Source organism: Corapipo altera, unplaced genomic scaffold (genome assembly GCF_003945725.1).
Source record: "Corapipo altera isolate COAL_440 unplaced genomic scaffold, ASM394572v1 0, whole genome shotgun sequence".
In the NCBI taxonomy this organism is placed as follows: domain Eukaryota; kingdom Metazoa; phylum Chordata; class Aves; order Passeriformes; family Pipridae; genus Corapipo; species Corapipo altera.
In genome coordinates, this window is record NW_020884872.1 from 24,609,363 (window position 1) to 24,628,954 (window position 19,592).

Here is a 19,592-nt window from a genome sequence, read left to right on the forward strand (position 1 = left end):
TAGTAAACCATGTAAAAGTGTAAAAGGCTATTTAAAATGCTGATTTCTCTGTAGTTAGTAGCATTTTGCTTGAAAATGTTTGAAGGAGACTACAATTTTTATAAAAATCAGACAGGCAGTATTTTAACCCATTTCTGGAGTTGAAGGCTGATACACATACATACCTCATACACAGAATATCCAGTATGTGTTTCTGTAATTTAATCAAGAACACCTTATTGGGCTGTTCCCATTTGCTTCCATATATTGACAAAATGAAGACATTCCACAGCAGCACCGAGCAAGATTATGGAGAATTGTGAGTTATAAACTATTTAAGGCTTCCTCAAACTGTTACTAAAATAATAACATCTAAACAAAATATTCAGATACAATGTAATACGTTTATTTTTTTAATCCAATTTGTAAAGGTCCCTTTTTAAACAAAACAAGAACAAAAAAATCAACACAATTCAGAGGGCTTATCTCATTTACCATAGTCTTCTCCACTCTTCACTTATAACACAAGCAGCAACTTATATTTTTAGTGCTCATATAGTGCACTTATATGAATTTTGATTTGTGTATTAAGCATTAAATACAATGTATTTTCTGTGAGCATAGCCCAAAGAGTACACAACATTACATTTTCAAAGCGTATGCTAAAAAAAAAAGACAATAAATGTATATCCAAGACAGTCAAACTCAAATATTTTGACTTGGCAAATTCTATAACAAGTAACAGCAATTTTAAACTGTGTACAAAGCAGAACAGTGCCAACATGCCTCCGGTCTGTGAGCTATGGTAAAATATCAAGCGCACACAAAAGGAGAGAAGCCAAAGAAACCCACCACAGAGCAAACCTGAGGCACACCCAACTGCGACCGAACTTTCCCACTCTGTAATGCAAAGAGCTCAACAACAACAAAAACCACTTCTACGCTACAGAAAGTGAAACAGTAAATTCTTCCAAATTTGTCTCCATATTTCTAAACAACTTGTTCAAAAAATTTAAAGATGAACATCTAATTATACCAAACAAATGTACAAACTATAAAGTCAGAGAAGCTCCAGAAGATTGCCACTTTCAACCTTGCATAGTGAGAGCTGGCATTGATATTGCTACCATAGCTTCAGCAGAAGATACGGAAAAGAAAAATCTTTACCTCTAAGTGATGCACATATGTAACATTTTCTTCACAAAATTCAGTTAAACATTGTTTTAATAAAAGGGAAAACACCTCTAAAAAGGGAAGGATAGTGTTCACGAGCTTAGAAAAAAAATACAAAACCAGAACATTCCGTAACAAAAAAATGAAAACAATAAACATTCCATCATGACAGCACCTATTATCACTAAATAAGCCCCATACATGCAACAAACTACAACTATTGTATAAGGCTGTCAAATTAAGGGTTTACTTTTCATATAAACAAAGTGTAAAAATAGCAACAAGTTGCGATCTTCAAATTTAATGCTATGTGAGGATTTTGTCTCCCCAGTTTCATTTGGTAGCAATTTCAATATGCATTTGATATAGAGATCTAGGAACCGTGATACAAATACATTGTGCCTAGGACAGTATTGTCGTATCTCTGTTCGACCTTGACAGAGTTGGAATGCTCAACAACACTACTAAGTTCGGGGATGCTTTCAGCAGTATCCCCAAAACCATGGTAGTGTCCATAGTGCAAAGTATCTCCAGGGTCTTCAACCCATGAGGGCCGGTTAGAAACACAGCTACTCGGGCTTCCATTCAGATGGAGAGATCCACACATCTCAGTGGAATTACTCATGGCTTTTTCTGGTTCCTCAGTGCCATTACTGGTATGAACTCGGTGCCTACTGGGGGAAGTTATTCCAGGAATGACTCCGTTAGGTGTTAATGCTAAGCACTCCTCACGCCTGGCATCCATCCCACTGAGCTGCTGTGCGGTGGTGAAATCCAAATGTCCATTGATGGCACATCCATTTGTCAGTGCATTCAATATGGAGCTACTGCTATTCATATCTGCATTAAGAAATACACCTGTCACCAACAATTAAGAATAAATGGAAATACATAAAAATGTCTCCACTGTACTTCACTTATTTAAAAAACGTTTGCATACACAGCTTTGAAAATAAATCTACCCTTTCTTTATAACAATGTAGGCAGTTCAAAGTAATGAGAGCTGACCAGTAAGCTTGTAACATGGATTCTCATGTTGAAAATGCAACTGCCTATCTACATTCAATTTGTAAATATGCCTGTATTATTCTTTGCAAAGACAACGTGAACTCAGATTTTTTTTTCATTTAACTGTATGAAATAAGTGCAGCACACAACATTCTGGGCAGTGTTTTCAAAGGTGGAATAAAAGGCATCTTTCCACCTTAACTATAATGCCCTGTTGGGATGAAAGATTATGTACATACAAGAACTGAGTATCTGTGAGAGAGAGGGTGAAGGTTTGGGTTTTTTTCATTTTTCAGCTGTAATTTAACCATGGCTCTTTTTTTTTTCGTTTTAGTGGTAACTCTTACAGTACAATATGCACTGAAGTAAGTCAAATAAAGAAATGTTATGTTGGGGTGCTACTATAAAATGTTTCTAAGTTCCTTTATTCAAAAAGTACTTCAATTTACCTAGCAGCTTCCCAGATAACATACTCGGCAGCTTTGTATTTAATAAGTTTATAATAGCATCTGTACAAACCACATGCAAAATGCCATACAACAGCAAGAGAAGAGTGCACAGAAGACTAAAAAATGTTATTAGCAGGAAACAAAATTCTAAAAATGTGCATGCAAAACCAACTGTTTTGAAGCAATTTCTCCTTTGAAGTTAGAAATTAGTACAATAGGTTTTGTTTCCATGAACAGATTTCATCAGTCTGTCTGAAAGGCATGGTTTTGCAGTGGTACTCAAAAGTACTAGCACAAAAAATGCATGATATATTCTGCCTTAAAAATAAAATTTATGTCTATCTATATTGGTGAAGATGAGCAAGGCAAGCATGGAAACTACAGACCTATGTGGTGACATTTACAGATTTTACATTCCGTGGTTATCCTTGGATACATGCACATATGTTTATGTCCACACTGAACGCATAAACCCATGTGCAGAACAGGACTGCATTTACTGCATGGATCCAAATCAAGCCAGTCTGTTGGCAACTTCCCACATTTGCATAACACTGGGCTCCAATTTAAGTGACACATAATGAGTACCACTGTTTGACAAGGAAGAATATGAAGTTTTGGTTCTCTATTAGTGTTTTGCATGGCTATTACTTGAAATATGTATTACAATACTGATACTCCACAGACAACAATACATAATGCCAAGAAATGTGTTCAAAGTTTGTAACTCACTGGATTTACTAACTGGAGTTTCCTGTTTAGTCCCTACATAAGTTAAAATAACCACATCAGCTGAACTCACTAACCACGAATTCTTGTTGAAAGTGGAAAAAACCCCCACAAACTCATCAAGACATCAAATTTCTAATATTTCAGTGATGAAAACGCACAGAAGGAATTTCATATAGTGTTTATTAACTGAAAAGTGCGAAGTTTTAACTGTTTAAAAATCAACCATTATAGGCTGGCTTTGCCCAATCAAATCTAATAAAATTGGCACTTCTGTTAGTTAATATGCAAAAAGTAGGTAATGAATAGTTCTAGTGATAATTATAGAATGTTATTATTTGTTAAAAATGAGCACCTATAGTAATAGAATATATTTATGAAAGACAATAATTTTTCCCTAAATAAGAACACTTAGTAATTATCACTGGAAAATATCATAGTCTACTTCTAAAGTGTTGATTATATATATGTATATACGCTTATTCCTAATATATTAAAATACCTATTAATTATCATTCCCTTTGGCGAATCTGATCTGTGGTACAAAGCATAAACAAATTTATGGCGGAACCAATCAATAAATAATAAGAAATTAATTTCTGAATGTAATACTGCACTATCATAGTAACTCCATGTCTTAACCTACAAAGAGCAAGGAAAAAGCTGACCCACGACAGTTTTAATCAAACTCTATACATATCCTGGGGTTACCAAATGCATCTTAATTAAGCAGCCCTTAAAAACCCTAGCACATTAATATTCACTAATACTAGTAACATTTTGATTGTCTCATGAAGATTGGTACAAAACACAAAAACTGTTTTCCAAGGTGCACTTGTTCCAAACAGTAGTTTAAGACCTGTGATGTCCAGTCTTTTATTTACATAAGTAACCCCATAGTAGGATCCTGCACTTACGCCATTGTGTCTGAACAAATTCTGAAGATACGATGTACGTCTAGATTATTCTTTACAGTATTTGTTGTAATATTTTGAATATAGCTTTGTCATAACATGTTATTTTCAAAGCTAGGATATGTTTCTGTATCAAGTCTTGTTATTAGCAATTAAATCTATTTAATCAAAATTAAATGAATAATTTAAATTATTTCTGTATTTCCTTTAACCTGAAAGTATAGCAACAAAAAGCAAGGCACAACGTAATACAAGCCTCAGGTTAAAAGTGAAACAGTCATCGTGGATTTCTGTTTATCTGAAATACTAAAAACCAACTAATAAATCTTCTCTTTCACGATTACAATACATTGTGTGAAACAGTTACTTTTTGATGCCTATTAAACCCCCAGAATAATGGGTGTTACAGCAATACAATAGTTTCCAAGACTCTAGACAACAATGTGCAAAAATGAAGGGCTAAATTTTATACTTAAATTAAAAATAAAATGCATATTGATTCTTGCAACGACAAGGAGTTTGCATTGCAGAAACAGTGTATATTTCAATTTCTTTTGGTCCAACAGAAGTACTCTCCTGTTGTTTGGTGTCTTCAACCATTTGAATGTTGTTGTAGTTAACAGGAAACTGTCCACTCCCACCTGATACAACAGCAAACTCTCTATCAACGTGCATATTGTCAGCATCGTCCTCAGCTCCTCCATTCATCACTGGTATTAAGCCATCAAAGCTGTAAGCTGATAAAAAAAGGAGTCATGTTTAGTCACTGGTGCCCACTTCAAAACTCAGCCAACAAACAGATGAGTACTTTGATTATTAAAGCAAAAACTTTACAAAGAAATGTAAATTTTACACATCTGAGAGCTTCTGATGTTCCAGATTCAAAATGCAGAGTAAATAACTGCTAAGTACTTGCTCATTCATTTCAATTCCTCAAAATGGAGAACTATCAGAGTACCTATGAGATTTTGCACCTACACATCAAACTTACTAGTTTGGTGAGCTAGAGCAGTTGAATAGAGAGCAATTTAAGTTACTCATGTTTAGGCTTTACAGTTAGTGTCCCCAACAGATAAAAAGTAGTCTCTACCTCACAATTGTCTACTGTCAGTCTGGACTATTCCCTCTTTCACTCCCAAGGGCCAGGTCCCAGTAATTCACCCATTTCCATAACAGACTGCTTCACGGATCCCTTTAAGAGCCGAACACACAGTTCTGTCTTCTGAGATAAGCTGGCAAGTGGTGAGACTGCTGTGGGGAATGCTTTAATAAGCAAGATGGGCTCAACTTCACTACTACTTCTTATACCTACTACCCAGAGAGCTGCTCCAGTTCTATCCCAGCAGGTCCTGCCTTGCTCTCACACTGGCATTAACACATCTTGCTATTTACACTGCACACACTCATGTTATAAAGGGCTGTTTTTGTAGACTGCAAGTCAGCTTTCATTATCTTGGGTACAATCAAAATTTTCATAAACTGTTCAGTTTTAAAGAACTTTAAGCAATAGCTAAAGTGTTCCAGGGCCAAAGAGATCACAGAGGGCTTAAATAACACCAGGGCCCTCGGATCACCGGGCTTCAAACTCCCTTAAACCAGGAAACTAAAGGCATTTTCTCCTAGTTACCTACAGGAATGTTTCATGTGCTGTTTCATGCTAGCCAAGTCAAGGGTGCACCTGGCAATGCTCTCCATCCCCACCTCACTCACCCAAAACAGCCATGATACCGATACAGTCAGTCACTGATTGTGTGCAGCAAGTCAGCACCTTTGCGCAACACACAGTGCAAAGCCAACCCATTGAGGGCTGACCAGAAGGGCCAGGATTAGGACTGCCATGAACAGTTGTGTGACCAGATGGCCTGGTGAGCAGCAGCATCATCATCATCATCTCTGACCCTGAGCACCACACTCTGCTGACCTGCCCAGGCAGAACAGTGAAATTTCTGGAACTGATTTCAGAAAAACACATAAAATCCAGCTCATGTTTTTAAGTCAAACCGAAAAACTACCTGGTGTATATCCTGAGAGCGGTCAACAACTTACTTCAAGTTCAGCTTCAGCCTTCAGAACTCATTTTTGCACTACCTTTGAGAGAGCTATTACTTTGAATCATGGCACATCATGTATCAGTGGCACTTAATTTTGAGGTCAAAGATTCAATACTATGCACCTGATAGCAGATCCATGTGTATGCATTTAAACAGAATTACAACTAATCCCTATCCAATGCCCAGTTTAGCTATTCCAGAGCAAAGTACAGCTTAAGCATTTATCTTCTTCCTACTCTACTGTTAAGAGGTTCTTGTATGGGACATATATTGTCACAAAAGGTAATTTTTTTCAAAGCAGTGGTTGTTCTGAATTGGGACATGGCCATCAACACCTGACTCTTACCTGCAAATACAGGTTGCTTGCACTCTTTGAACATCTGGAGTCTCCTGTGTAAATAGTCTTTAAAGCACAATAGATCAGTGTGGTTTTAGTAAGGGCAAAATTAACACGAAATTGGGCTTGTTTTGTAAAAAGGTCAGCTAGGCACAAAGATGTACTGATGACTTCTCATTACTCAGCTCTGTTGTTTACAAAAAATGCCTCAGGAACACTGACTCATTCTCACTGTAAGACTTTTTACATCAATACGATAGCTATTACTGATGCTGATGTCTCTGAGGGCAGACACGTCAGATTAGGAACTGTAGCTTTCACAGCTGAGATGTATCTCTTAGTTACTCCAAAAACCTTCAAGCAAATGCAGTAAAGCTTTTGCACTTGTTTGCAGAGGTCTTAAAAGTCATACTGGTAACGATTTCAAAAAATTATCTACTCAATTGCTTTTCCAACATCTCTGTAATTACTTGGGAGCTCCTGTTCACTGTACTGTCTTTTTGCTTGATCTAACTTATGCACTGGACCAACTCTTTATAGTGAAAGGTGATGCAGATACTGCTGTTTCATGGAAACACAGAGAGTACGCACAGCTAGCCCAGTGCCACCCCCACAGACTTTGGGGAAACGCTGCCTACGGACCAGCTTGGAGCCACATCCTGAAGCTGAAAGGGATGGTTCATTAGGAACGCTCAGGAGTGGCTCTTCAAAATGAAAGATAAATTTTACTGCAAGCAGTGCCTCCCGGTAGCAGAACATCAATGCACTGAAGACATCTTTCTGAAACTGTTATGGGCACCTGAATACTGGGCAAATTTTCTTATTCTGTATAGCTACTTAGGACATTATTCCCTAAGTCTCGCATTTTATTGCGCAGGGACTCATCTCCAGCATGAAATATATCATATAAACCAGCTACATGAAGCAACATATCCTGTTCATGACTGGCTATGAAGTACCCAGTTAAGGCCTCTGATCCTGCTATAGTTAGAAGTCACGGCCAAATAGCAAGTACTGAACAAATACTACAGTGTCAATCTTGATGTAATTATGTTGCCCATGTCATATTTAGAAACATGGTTTAGGCCTCAATCTCCCTCTTATTATCTGGAATTAAGCACTGTTTAAGCCCATTCTATTTGGCTCGCTGAAAGTCACATATGTTAGAATAACATCAATTTTAACTGAAAGAAGACCCTTCAACAAAAATGCATGAAGTCCCTTTTCCGATGTTAACCACAGGAAAAAAGGAGTTGGAGTGCAGAATTGCTGCTTTGTTTTTAGTAAGAATTTAATGGAATAGGCAAAAGAAAGGAAGATATTTTCTATCATGTTACTCAAGGTCTGTATAAGATGTAAAAAACTTTTTCATAGAGCTACCAAAAAATATCTTTGGGTTGTACTATTGTGTCATTGCTGGCAGAGAAAGCACCAGTATCCTCAATGCACAAGGCTGAACAAGAGTCCTTAAGACTCATTCTAGTCTTACACCCTCTGCTAAAACAGCAGTTCCCCTTGGAGCATGATCCTGGAAAGTTGAGGTATGTTAGCTTACAGACATAATCCCTCTTGATTTGAGAAACCTTTCTGCCTTAAATTTCTTTTATTCATCTTACCTAGCACAGAGTTTCTGAATTGTGAATTAATCCCAAAGTGGAAAATTACCATCAGAACACCCGGGCATCTACGTGAATCAACGCAATGTTATTTGGCTCTCCTGAAGGTGAAGAAACTGAGGAAGGAGTAGAAACTAATTTTAGCTCCTACTCCTCTGCATAATTATTCTTGGCATCGTGCAGCTACAGCACTCTCTGGAAATAGAAATTTCTGAACATGCCAAGATGATGACAGGGAGAACTGGGATCTTGTGGCATGGAATTATATTCATCTTCTTCTTGGATTAATATGTAATTTAGATATGTGAGTTTGTCAATAATACTCAACATCCACTCCAAAAGGCTTTAAAATGTTTATTTTCCTTTCTCAGCAACAGTATCAACCCACCCCTTTTACCTCTGGGGTCTCACCTTCTGTTCTAGCCTTCTTTGCTCCAGCAGACTCCGTATCTTCAAAGGATCTCTTTCGACTAGTCCCACCACTGAATGGATTGGGACCTGCATTCTGATGAACCCCATTTAAGGTGCCATTGCTATAGAAACGATTCAGGTGACTGTTCTGGAGGTTCAAGAGAAACTGGGCACATTCTTGGAAGCCCTGGGTATGTGCAAGGTCTGCTGCTGTCAGGCCACTGGCATTTCTCAAGCTGTACAATACAAAGAAACTGAATTACACTCATTCATCACGCTAGCTTGCTGCTGCTGCTGCCCTTACTATCTATCTGCAGGTGATGAGAGAAAACATACACTTAGCAAATTTCCATTAAGAAATTAGTTATTAATCTTAGTTTTATAACTAACTTTACTTTTTGCACATATATCTGGCTTCTAAGCAAAATTTGGGAGACAATACACTGTTAAATAAAATCAATATACTATGTGCCTTAAGCCATCTTCCTATTTAAACTTCTCAAAATGCTTTATTCTAAAATAGTCTGAAGTATCTGATCTTTACATAAACTTCAGACTAATTAAGTGTTGAATTTTACCATCTTCTGCATTTTATTCTGCAATCTATTGCTTTAACGTGAGCAAAAGATCAAATACTCAAACAAACTTAAAATGACTTGGCAATTGTCCATGGCATTCTGGTTTCTAAGGTAACAACAACATCACTATTCTTCCTAACAACAAAATATATACATATATAGAAAGAGATAGATAGATAAAGATGCTATACTTAGTTATGCTTTGCTTATACTTTTGTTTCTGGTTTGTTTCTCATTTCAAAGTGTGTGACATCATAAGTACTGGGACTTGCTTTGTTAATTTGAATCAAGACTTTTCTGTGCATGAAAGAATGGCACTAATTTTGAATATTCTAATACATCAAGGAGATTATAAATGAAATCATGGAGGACATGTAGAGAGGTAAAAGTTTAATCTGAAGAAGTACTCTATATCACATACAATTACACAAACATACAGTACATTGTGTGCTTATAAATTTAGGCTAACTTCAAAAGGAAGAGCATAAAAGTGGAGATGAGAGGGCCAGAAATGACAAAACTAGATGGTGAAGCAACAGATGCTAATCAGTCTTTCATAATATTTTTCTGCCTTTCTAGACAGATGTAACTAGTCAGAAAAATTGAATTTTTGTTTCTTGGCTTCAATAGTTTAGACAAGTCCATTACTTAAAAATCCAGAAACAGACCAGCCAACAGAATAAGAATTCAGGAGATTAACAGACCCGATCCTCTTGAAACTCATATGAAATAGAAAAGAACTCAATCCAGCTCATATGAAGAAATCAAAGAACAAAACCCAAATTTGCTTCCTAGATCATTGTAACTTATTTGCTATAAAAAAGAGACTTTAGAAGTTGCCTGCTGCAGCAAGACTATTTCCATAAATGGATAAATCAAAATACTACAAAATCATAAAACCTATTAGGCTAGACCAGGGTTAATTTCATTCCATTCTACACTATTGTAAGTCACCACTAACTTGGACTACTAATGAGAATCCAGAGAACAGTAGTCAAGAGTGGTCTAAAAAGTAAGACTCTGGAAGACTGAAAAATCTAGTTATGCAAAAGAAATGAAACTTCAAGGTGGAGGTATTACTTTTGAATACCCAGAAGACAGCTGAAAAGAGGATCTTCTGTCCACCCAGTGCAGGCACTATAAGAATGGGATTAACAAAAACAAAGGATAATTAAAGAGAGGCATCAGGAGAAAGTTCTAGAGTATAAATGCTGCTGGATCTTGAGAGGGGTCTCTTTCTCTCCTCATTTTAAGAGCAGCCTATGATTTCAGAAATTCTGCAAAATACAGTCAATCCTTTCCCATGCTGAATCAGGTGGTTTGTTGAGGTCCCAGCTAACACTCAATGCTTTTAGTAGTTCTGATTCACTTGTGCAGCATACAGATGTAATACAATGAAACTACAGCTGGAGAAACAGAAATTTCAACAGATCTGTTTTGGTCAAAAAAAATAGCTCAGTTCTCTGAAACCTGTTTTAAATTTGCAAGCCTCCAAAGAATAACAAAGGAGATCTAAGCAAGAGCAAATTAAAGATACACAAAGAGAAAAATGACAAAAACAATATGGTATTGAATGACCACCTAATTTAATAAAACTTCAAGGAGTCAGTAATTCTATTAGTTAGCAAATATTATTGAAAAATAACTCTGCTTTGAAAAGTTGACTGTAAGGCAGACTAGAGTTCAGTAACTATTCCTCAAAGGAACGTCAATATGAGATGCCAGAGGCATTTAGAGATGTACAAAGATCCAAGCGTGTAAGGCTACATGACCAAACTCTAGGAAAGAGTAATTATGTTTTCCAGACAAAAAATAAATGAACTTAAAATATTTTGTCATATTTTAAAATGTAATGAGCTTTGATATTTTAAGATCTGTCCCATCTTGAAGCGATGACTCTTAACAGGGAGACAAAGATGTACTTGTTCTACAGAAGTAGTTTGAAAGCACTGCATAGGTTTTTAGGGGATTCAAGCCCACTGGACATAACATTCTTGCTTCTAAGAGTTTAGAAACCTTTCTTATAAGTGCTAGCCTGAATTTAGCCTATCAATTTCAAGAGAAAGTCCTGTGTTCAGAAGTCACTAGTGGAAAAACAGAAAAAAGTTCAATCAAATAAAAGGAGATTACAGATTCTGGATGACTCCAGAAACCTTTAGGTCAAATGCTAAGAAAGAGAACACAACTGTCAAATTCCCTTTGCTCCCTCACAGTTAGAACACTAATTTGAGTATCTTCTCTATATATCCACTTGTCGATGTTAAATATTTTAATCAAAGCTTGATTACTTTCAAATATTTTCAAATTTCAGCTAAACTGGTTTGCATTTCAATAATAATGGGAAGAAGATGAAAAGCTGACAAATTCTGAAGAAACTTTCTGTCACTTTCTCAAAACCAGGTTAGAAAAATAAAAAAAGACCTATTTCCTTAGCTGATGTTTCTAGTCTTCTCTAGGAGGAAAAATCTGTCAGTGGGAACACAAAAGGCAGCAAGGGCTAGCCATGCTATATTATACATGTTATATATATCATAACAAAATGCAAGTAATCCAAGAAAAAAACCTAACTCAACTAGGAACAAACTAGGAGAGGAAACACTCTTAACAGATATTACAGAATTTTACCAGACTAGAATAGCTTTATGCATTTCCAAAATAATTCAGAAATATTGTCATCACTATAAGGATTCTGAGTGTGATACAGAAAAATAGAGTGTAATACAATCCTCCCAGAAACCACGGAGTACTTGTATGAACCAAAAAGCTCAGACATCTATTAGACCATTCTTTAAAAGCACCAACCTGGACTTGGAGCAGAACCACCCCGTTCCAGCAGAAGTCACAAGGAAGGGGGAACACATCTATTACTAAATGTGCAGTGCATGGTCTGTCTCGAATGTTGCCAACGGCTGAAAAGGAAGCAGCTACCTGAACTTAGCCCAAGAGCTAAGAATGTAAATGTCATTTCTGTGCACAGTACAGTATAGATTATAGGGACAGAAATAGAAACGGCTAAGAGGAGTTCAAACTCTTATGTGCAATCCCTATGTCAGCCCTTGGTTATGAACCACAATTATATGTAAACTGACTGTCAAGTGAAAAGGAGAAACAGTAACTGAAAATTTATTTGGCTACTAAAGTAGACTGTACATGACACAGTCTGTGTGGTTAAAAAATAAATTAAAAAAATCAACAAGCAGAAAACTCAAAGAGATAATCACTATATTCAAGTAAATTTTCAACTACTTCAGTTATTAGGTGTCCCTTGCTTGAAAGGTACTTCATTTCTCATAGATGCTGACATAAAGAAAAAGAATAGGTAAAGGATATTAATAACTGAAAGTAACTTCAAGACCTGGGCTGTGAAAGAAAAACAGCAGGGAAAAAATGTAAACCACTGGACAACATGGACAGAACTACCTCAAATGTTATGTTTCTTGAAAAAAATTCTTTTCCACCCATCCTCCATTTTTTTAATAAGTTAAGAGTCCCTTCAGTACTATCTTTCATCTTTTACCCTGAACACCTTGAAATAGTGGAAACTCCAAAGAAGCTTGGAACACACATTTGACATAAACCTTCAGGTAAGCTGTCCTTTTGTTACTGCTAATCATACAGCAAATACAACAGCTCTATTTCTGTAACTCCGTTATTCAGAATTCAAAAATGAGAGCAGAAATTTCTTGCAGGTTTTTTGTTATGTAGGGTTTGTTGTTGGCTTTTTTTAACCTTTTTTTCCCCCCCGACAAATATGCCAAACTTGAGGACAAGCTTATGTTGCTTTTGGAGGTTTTTCTCTAAGGTAGGGGCTATCTAGTTCAAACAAGACAAATAGCAAGCTACACACACTGTGTTTTTCAAAGATGATCTTATGACGGAAGAACCTACCAGCATGGAAGGTACAGACGGATGCAACAAAGTCGTAAATAATAAAATCAGAATAAGCCTTGAAAAGTTATGTGGGTTTTACGATTAGTCAGCCTTTATTAAACAGCATTCATTGACTTGGTGCAGTATATTCATTGACTAGGCTGGCCTAGTTACTGTCAAATTGGACAGCTGTCCTCCAAAACCTTAATTCCCTTTCCCTTTAGTAAAAAAAGGAAAAAAGGTCAAAACCTGAAGACAACTCTGAAGGTCAGTCCAGTTCAGGAATAGGTGGAAAAACTGAAGAAAGAAGACTAAAGCTCTAAAAATATCATTCCCTTTTTGGCACCTACTCCAGACAGGAACGCACGTGAAGGCTTGAACTGACAAACAGAAGAAAAATTCCTTACTTAACATTGCCCAGGGCTAAACACAGTTTTGGTAAGTTGTCAGAAAGTCAATCCACTCCATGTTTAGAAAACACATACCTTGCATCCTTTCCAAAGCAATTCAAGTATCTGAAAAATGACTGAGTCTTGTTAAGGTTCTTTCACATGGAACCCCTTTTTGGCTTTACAGTTTACTCACTGTTTCCATGTAATTCTTATTAATAGAAACAAATTAGAATCATGAAGCATGATATTATTTACCCTCAGCCTTCTTGTAGGCTAAAATCCAGGAGCTGGAAATGAAGACATTTTGTTTTCTTCAAAGTACAGAAGTATAAGATGCTAACTCCAAAGCAAAAGAAGAAAGACAAATGTAACTGGAAGGATACATTTCTGTATTATAAAGTTATTCTAAATGGAAAAAAATCCACGAGAAAAGCTGACGGAAGTCTGAATACGGATAAGTAGGTGATCTTGAAGTTCCTTGACAGATGGGACTTGAATTGTTGTGTAGTGACAGGTGTTTTATAAATAAACTCAACATGTGCACTGATATATTGAATTAAAACTCTGACTTTTGCATATACATTTATTCACACACCTAACAGTGCTTAAAACAACACTCTTGTAACAAATTTTTCTTCTTCCATCAAGTGATGTCCACAGGAAGTCTTCAAAAAGGACTAAACTTGTTATGAAGAAGTCTTTTTTTTTTAATACCCATTTTTCTTCCTCTGGTTGACATCATCTGAACTCCCATTCTAAAGGCTGAGTTCACCTGAGAGTCTTGGTAATCAAATTAAAGCAGCTACAAAGAGAACACTGATGAAGCATATGTTTAGGTATTTCCTTCTTCTGAAATGCATTTTCAAAAATGTTGGGTGGCAGTGCAACTCAACTGTTGTTCAAAACCAAAAGAGACAAATGTATTATCTGATCAAACAGGATTGGTGTACAGAAACATGAAATTTACTTCCATTTTAGATTTATTTAGCAGGATGTTTCTATTATTTCAATCTAATCACAATTTGTTGTTTTCAGAAGTTCACTAAAGGAAGGAAAAAATCTGATGCAAGCTCATAATCAAGACACTTCCACTATGGTTAAGTCAGGAATAATTAAAAAAACCCCAACAACTAAAAACTTAGAATTGTTTAAATATCTATATGCAAGAAAGATTTGCTTCACGACAACTTACAAAATTTACCCTTCAAAAGATCTGTACAAAGAAAAAGACTTGTGCTTCTTGTATTGGATTCTAAATTATACTGAATTTATTTTTAAAAAAATTGCTTCTAAGTTGCTTCAGCTGTTCCTTTTTCATACTCATTGGTGGAAAAAAAGCTGTGTTTTTAAAATTTGAAATACAGTATCTTCCACTTATAATGTCACATACCTTGAAAAACAAAACAAACATTTGCTACAAAAAGTCAACAATAAATCTTTTTGAAAAAACATTCATATATGTAAAAAAAAAAAATCTCCTAAATGTTTAATTTGAAATAGTGATTACAGTGCCTACAGCTCCCTGTGTTTTTGTTAATGCCATGCGACAATCTAAGAAAATAAACCACAGTTTTCGTATATCAATGTAATATCTGTTAAAAATTACTGATCTCAACTTATCTATTGTTAGTTTACAAATAAAAATGTAGATAATTGTAAATTAGGGTAAGCAAAGCATGCAAATCTATAGATTCTATATCTGAATTCCTAGATTAGCATTAAAACCAATCACCGCAACAAATACCTCAACAGTATGCCTTGTGTGCAGAAAGGAAGCGATACTGAACATTCAATGCCACAACTGTAAGGTTTTCGGAGAAGCACCTGTGGCAGTTTCAGCAGTTTCTATATGGAATGCTCCCCCTTTCTAGGATTACTTGAAAAAATCAAGTCAATTCGAATTACGTAGCTGTAAAACATTGACACGTGTAGTTTTTACAGTTTCAGAATCTTCTGTTTGATTTAAACGGGCAATGGTGCATAAACAGGAAACTTATATCATAAGGGATCACATATTTGCAGGCAACATTAAGATTAAAAGTACATTAACATACATAAAGTGCTGTAGCACATTATTCAATATGTAAGCCATTACCATGTGACCACCTTAACAACAAGATACTAAGCCTTTTATGCCTTTTAAAGCATTATTACTTTCATCCTGAAACCAATTTGTCAGTTCTTCACTGAAATTTATACAGAATGGATTAAAATTACCGGTCAATTCATGGCTTCAATTACTTAAATTTAGTAGGCTGTATCTCAAAAGAATTAGTAGCTATTCCTATACAAAAATTAGCAGATACAAGGATTAAAACAAAACAAAAGAAGAAAGAGAAAAAAATAAGATCAGAATACTAAAACGCCCACAATGAGAAAAAAACGTTTCCTATATAAACAGCAGTATACTAGTCTAAAATTTCTAAAGCAAAATGATTTTAAAATACTAAACTTTCAGTGTTTTAACCCTTTGGTGTCCAAATACAGAAGTTATGAAATAGCTTCAAACTTTTTTTTTTCTTCCCAGATACCAAGAGAAAAATACTCTTAACTAAACAGATGTGTGTCACTGCTGGGGACAGCTATAAAACTTCATGCTAGAATTACACACTGGGCTTCTACAAAAGCACAAGTTGGTGCCAAGTTTTTATTTCACAACAAAGCATTTGGCAGTTGAAATTGTTTTAGACTTTTTATAACAGTGGTAGAGTTTCTATGAACATCCTCCAAAATCATAACAACATGAATATACTGGACAGAAGGACTCTTCTATGTGAAGCCACTTTTTCCACATAAAAATCAAGGTGAACTATAAATTCTGCAGCCATAATTAGCTCCTAGATACTTTAACTCATGACTAAACAAACGTTGGCAGAAGAAAGAATTCATTAACTATGGTAGGCAACGTTAGAATTACCAAAGCATCACCATCAGGTGGTGATTTAATTTATACTGTATTTCCATTTATATGCTTTAATAAAGACTTTGATCTACAGTATCTTTTGTAAAAAATATTCACATTTCCAAGTAGACTTCTGCCTCAATAATATAGGCCTGTCTGACTTGGCCTACTACCAGCAAGCAAAAACATTTTTAAATTCATATTTATTTATGTAAGAAGTGACTCCTGAATACAACTGACAAAGGGAAAGTATGAAAGAGAACACTGATGAAGCATATGTTTAGGTATTTATTTCCTTCTTCTGAAATGCATTTTCAAAAATGTTGGGTGGCTCTTGAAACAACAGTCTGATTGCAATACAGCATAGAAGACCTTTCCTATTAAAATGAAAATATTTCCTAGATCACTGGCAAAAATGAATTCCAAATAAGCATCTTCATAGTACCGCAGCCACTTTAAAGAGAATATAAGAGTTACCCAACTTATAATATAAGATATAGCTAACTCTCATAATATAAGAGTTAGCCAACCTTATGACAATGAGAATTATCAGTGCTGCTGCTCTGATGTTTCTAGAAACCAAGAAGGAGCTGCAGATAAAGTTGCTTACAATGAATAAAATGTTATGGAAAACTATGAAGAAAAGGTTCATTGCAAACTCTGACTTGAAAAGATAAACAATCTTGCAATACAGATTTGGTCAAGATGCCTCTAGCAGCAAATAAAATGATGCTCTTTCTCCTCAACATAGCAACTGAAAACCAATGTTAGCTTAGAATAAGAAAAATGAAGAAAGTAAGCTTCTCTCAAATGTGCTAAACTTGGAATAAAGTTCAAGTGATTCAGTACAAAAAGCATGGACAGTGAAAGCCTGTGAATAAAACTGAAGAGGTAAATTAATTTTAAGGTATTTTTGTGCCAAAAGGGGGGGGCAAATCAAGAATGAAAGGACGATAAGTATTAGATGGATTAATTATTTTCCCATAATAGAGGGAGATTACTGAACTACGTGATTTTTTTTTTGGTGACAAAAATAACTTGATGCTCTCATTCAAGCAGACAAAAGACCTTTTGGATTAAGAAACTGCTGAAGTACATAAAACCACTTGAAACAAGCTTCACAAGAAAGTTTTTCAAACTTAGATTTTCCTCCATTTAAAAGAAAACTCATTCATCATGGACAAGCCACCTCAAGAAAAGAGAACGAAGCTGAAACTGCAGAGTAACATTTTCCCTAAATTACAGCTGCCAAAGCTCTTTAGGGTTGTTAAGCTTCCATGCACTGAGATAGATCTTGTAACCAGTAGCACGTCACACACATTAGAAAACTTTTCTGACCAACCTGAACATGTTCTGGGCCACGTCACAACTAACTGCTGGTTTTTTGTCCAGGTACACAGGTACTAGTTCATCTGTGAACAACTTTACTAAGAAGACAAACTAGATCAGCAAACAAAATCCAAATCAACACAGCAGGTTAAAGCAAACATGTTGCAATCAACAATTCTCTCATCACATACCTAGTCAAAATGTATTGGCAGATCAAGCACAGCACCTGTACAGATCGTGACCACCACCAACATCTGGACTAACCATCAGAACTACACAGACTATTATATTTGGGAATATAAATATACTGCACCTTTGTCTCTTTCACTGTATTTAACTCTGGCCAAGTTCCACTTCATAACACTTTGGTTTCTCCCCTTGACTTAACTGCACCCATGTATCTGTTGCCAGAATAGCAACAGAATACCCTATCTTACAGAAAAAGTGAAAATCAGCATAGCATCTTAGTGAAGGCAGACACTGCCAATGAAAAAACCCAAACATTCCTGTCAGAAATCTGAGATATCCTCATAAAAAAGTCTTGGTAACACTTCAATGTTCTTTATCCAGTTCCTTTGGACTGAAGAAAAGTCAAGAAACCAGTGCTATGAGTCTTTTCACTGAAGAATAAGCTACCCCATCAAGCTCACACGTATTTTGTGACCTTCCTCTGTATGTTCCAGAAAGGTCATAAAGTAATGATGGACTTTACTTTATTCATAAGAAGCACAACCTCTCATAATTCTGCACTATTTCAGAGCTGATGTCAGTAACCACTGTTGTTATTCCACACCCATGAAGAATAATCTGCATTCAAATTGAACACAGATTCAGTGGTAAGAGTTTTCCTCAGCTTCCTGCAATTATCTGAAAAAGCTGTAACTGTGAAGACTACTGGTTTCCACACTGTTTTACTCTAAGACTGAGTCTCTCTCATTTTTTATCACTTACCCAGGCATATACATTCTACTTCAGTATTTCAAAATCTTTTCTTGAGACTAACCCCAAATTACTACCTTACTTCATGGTCACAAGTTCCTACAAGCCACCTTAAGTTCTTTTACAATCACAGAAACCAAATGTAAGAAACTATCAAGCTTTCCTTGCAATTTTTTTGCAGAATTAGTGTTTCACTACTGAAATGTACATGCTTTGTACACTTTGAATTTGTCTTTCTGCAAAAATTTTTATAAAGTGGGAAAGGCAGAACAAATTCTAACGTGTATACCCCTGTATTGCAGAATGGTCACTACAAGAATACCACAGTGATGGCCCTTAAAATGCTTGTTATGTACAATTAAACAAGAACTGCCACATTTGTTTCCTCAACTATACAGCACAGACTAATAATGCAACAACAGTAATTAATCCAGCAGTTTAACTGCTATCTGGACAGCAGGCAATCAGGTTTACAACAAGAATTTTGTATGAAGTGGTCCAAGTTCGAAAAGTACATATTATATAAGCATTAATATACTAATTAACAGATAAGAACCTCTCTGTTGAAAAAGCACCTAAGACCTATTCTCAGACAAATGATCAGTAAGAACCTGAAGCACTGTTCTCGAGATGAGGCTAATGACCATAAGAAAGCAGGACATTGGCTCTTCTACACTGAACCCATGGAGCAGTGCAGCTTCTGAAGCAAAAGATGACACAGTCATGGCACTTCACAAGTACACTGACACCAGAAAGGGACTGCACTTCAATATTAGAAGTTCAGTAGCTAAGTTAGCCAGGCAAGAAAAACAAGCACACATCAAAAACCTGCAAGTACTTGCTAAGACTTTAAGAAATCAAGTAGAAATCTGGAAACTAATGCAGATCTCTGATCCTTGAGACCCTTCAAGACAA

General features: G+C 35.9%; 1 protein-coding gene across 14 annotated transcripts in view; it reads right to left on the reverse strand.

Annotated features, from left to right (window-relative positions):
* Positions 1-363: 363 nt before the first annotated feature.
* The window catches only part of ANKRD10 (ankyrin repeat domain 10), a 37,671-nt gene continuing 18,442 nt past the window's right edge, over positions 364-19,592 (reverse strand). For 9 of the 14 annotated variants that reach the window (XR_003527160.1, XR_003527152.1, XR_003527159.1 and 6 more), the window contains 4 exons: positions 15,252-15,383; positions 8,668-8,903; positions 4,894-4,989; positions 1,551-1,992 (listed from right to left, as the gene is read on the reverse strand). Coding sequence is in view for 2 of the 14 variants with exons in the window: in XM_027640028.1 (XP_027495829.1) it covers positions 1,526-2,010; positions 4,894-4,989; positions 8,668-8,903 (817 nt within the window). In the remaining 12 variants the exon portion in view is untranslated. Of the gene's footprint in view, positions 2,011-4,893; positions 4,990-8,667; positions 8,904-15,251; positions 15,417-19,592 lie in introns of all 14 variants that reach the window. The other 5 variants (XR_003527150.1, XR_003527164.1, XR_003527154.1 and 2 more) reach the window with 3 other exon arrangements.